The 2,500-nt window shown below is 47.4% G+C and overlaps 1 protein-coding gene across 2 annotated transcripts in view; it reads left to right on the top strand.

Moving 5' to 3' along the window:
* Ets65A (DNA-binding protein D-ETS-3) overlaps positions 1–1,446 on the top strand; it is a 50,176-nt gene extending 48,730 nt beyond the window's left edge. For both annotated transcript variants that reach the window (XM_070127323.1, XM_070127322.1), the window contains exon 7: positions 1–1,446. This exon is cut by the window's left edge and continues 119 nt beyond it. In XM_070127323.1, the coding sequence (XP_069983424.1) occupies positions 1–30 (30 nt within the window). In that variant the 3' untranslated portion in view covers positions 31–1,446.
* The last annotated feature ends 1,054 nt before the right edge of the window (positions 1,447–2,500 follow it).

Here is a 2,500-nt window from a genome sequence, read left to right as displayed (position 1 = left end):
ATCTCTTCAGCCTATCCGCATTACGCATGACAGTCTCTCTTCTCCAATTGGTGCACGCAACAGTCACGTGACTCCGTCTCGCTTCCTGATTGGTCCTCCACCTTTCAGCAGGTAACCAGTTTGGAGGATCAGTGAACAAAATCCATCAGTGAGCAAAATCTTAAAGTGTTAGATTATATGTAACTCACTGATGAATAAGAACTTGTGGAGACGAACATGCTAAAGTAATGCAACAACCAAAACTGTAAATGTCCAAAGACTAAATATTTCCATGTGACAAGACACCAGCGCCATGCAAAGTGCGTGGCGCCGCTGCCGCGCCAGTCCCTTCTTGGTTCGCGGCGTCCTGTCGGCAGGGAGCGCGGGCAGGTGTCCCGCTGCGGTGTGGAGGCCGCCCTTCGCCGCGGAGGGCGAGAGCCACAGGGCGGTCGCCTCGCGCATATCACCCGAGCCGCCCGCGACCAGAGGGTAGGCTCGGGCCCCGACGGTGGCGCGGCAGACCTCCGGGAGTGAACAGGAACAGACTCACGCGAGGCAAAACAGAACCAAAGAATTGCATTCCGCGGGCTGCTGTGATGACCCCTGCAGGATCCTGTGGGAAGTAAGCTTAGCTGCAGCTCCGTGCCAGTTTACTCGTCTAGTCCCGCCCCCTAGTCTCACGTGGGCAAATATCATCCCACTTCATAAGTGATATCCATTGTATATGTAGTCGTGATCTAGTCAAGTTACCCTTGGTGTATGTTGGCCCGGCAGCCATTTCGCGTGAACTGGTCAGGTGCCGACAGCAGGACCTGTTGTGGCTCGAAGTGACTTCTTCGGGCCCTCCGGCCGCCTGCGGACGCCCTCAAGAGAGGAAGACGTCATGGTGTGTGTGACCCGACCGATAATCTTGTCGTGGCGGCACTCCTGCGCCGCGCTCTCGGGCCTTCGTCGGCCGGGACGGAGCGCGAAGTCTTCGGGCGAAAGAGCGCCTGCGTAGAGCGCTCGCCGTCCCCGCCAGGCCCCGGCCGGCGCGGGAGGGCTGGCCAGAACCCGGGTCCGAGGACGAGCCAGTCAGTCCGCGCCGCCCGACTTCAGAGACCCTCGTCGCCGCCGCCGACTCCTGCCGGCTGCAAGAGGAAGAGTCGGGCCCAGTATCTTAGAAATGTTTTTTAATCTTCCAGTACTTAAAGGGGGAGCCTTCTCCGGGCGCCTCCTCGAGCAAGTTGTAAATATGTGTAAATAATGAATTGATAATGACTAGGTGTAGAAGTTCGGACCCCGTTATTGTGATGAATTATACCATTGTCGGCTTTGTTTACACTGTACCTGTGACGTCACGCCGCCACATTCGAGACCTGACTCGGATGTGCTGTACCTAACCTCCTGTAAATCGTCCCTGAATATTGTTTTTCCTTTCTAGTCTGTGAAACCTTTTCTGTAAATCTGAAGAATTAAAGAGAGAAAGAATAGGAAATCTGTTCAGAACCAACATGCCGAAAATCTTATAAACTGGCACATCAACTTCACATGAAAAAAACTGAACTCTGAACCCCTATTTATATCCAACTTTTACGTAGATGCTTAAGAGAACACCTCAACAGTCCACATTCTCAAGTCACAAGTCTTCTATATTTTTTAGGTGATCTTTCACGTCAAAACTCAGCAAACTGCAGCGAAGCGAGAATACGGGACTGTTCAGCTGTGATCCTAAACCTGGAAACTTGTTTGTCGATACTAGTCACAGGATCCACTTCCAAAGATGTCATATTTTCATATTAAACCAGAGATTTTCCTGAATGGGGGATGTCAGAGTCCCTCCCTGGAGATGCCGACGTTCATAATGTACAAACCTCTTATTTTCTGTAGGTAGTTTCGCCTGTCAGTGTTCCCCATAGACTGTGCTGGATATCGCTAATGATTTATTCATACATAATAAAATTCTCATTTCCATGGTGTTCATGCCCTTGTTGTGTTGAAATGAATGTTTACATAAAACGAAATAAAATGTACATATCCAACTACTGTCTTTTGTTCTCCTTTCTCTAAATTGACCTTTCGTCTATTTCTGGAAACCCAAACCTCCTAGATCAAGGGGAGAGTAAAATAGAATCTTTTAAGTATATTTCTAAGTAACCTCGTGTTCATTAGAGCTTATTCCATTAATACACAGAGGAATAAATTATCCCATCAGTGAATTATTTTTATTACAAACTCTATTTTCTCATAATAAAATATTTACGTTCGTTCACCCTTACCAACAGACATTTGATATATATCTCAGGGTCTTTATCACAAAAGAAAACATTTTGACAGCATTGGAGCTTCTAGAGGAAGTCTCCGAGTGGGATTCCAGTCACTCCAGGTAATATTGTGTCGGATTGTGTCTCTGTGTCCCAATTTTGTTTTATGTCTTCTCAATATCAAAATGATCGAGCAAATTAATTATTATTCAAGTTGTGATTTGTATTTCTAGAAGACACGAGCTTTCCGAGTGACAAATATATGGATTTCAAAGACA

The sequence above is a fragment of the Penaeus vannamei genome, chromosome 11 (assembly GCF_042767895.1).
Source record: "Penaeus vannamei isolate JL-2024 chromosome 11, ASM4276789v1, whole genome shotgun sequence".
In the NCBI taxonomy this organism is placed as follows: Eukaryota; Metazoa; Arthropoda; class Malacostraca; order Decapoda; family Penaeidae; genus Penaeus; species Penaeus vannamei.
This window is presented reverse-complemented; position numbering and strand designations above follow the sequence as displayed.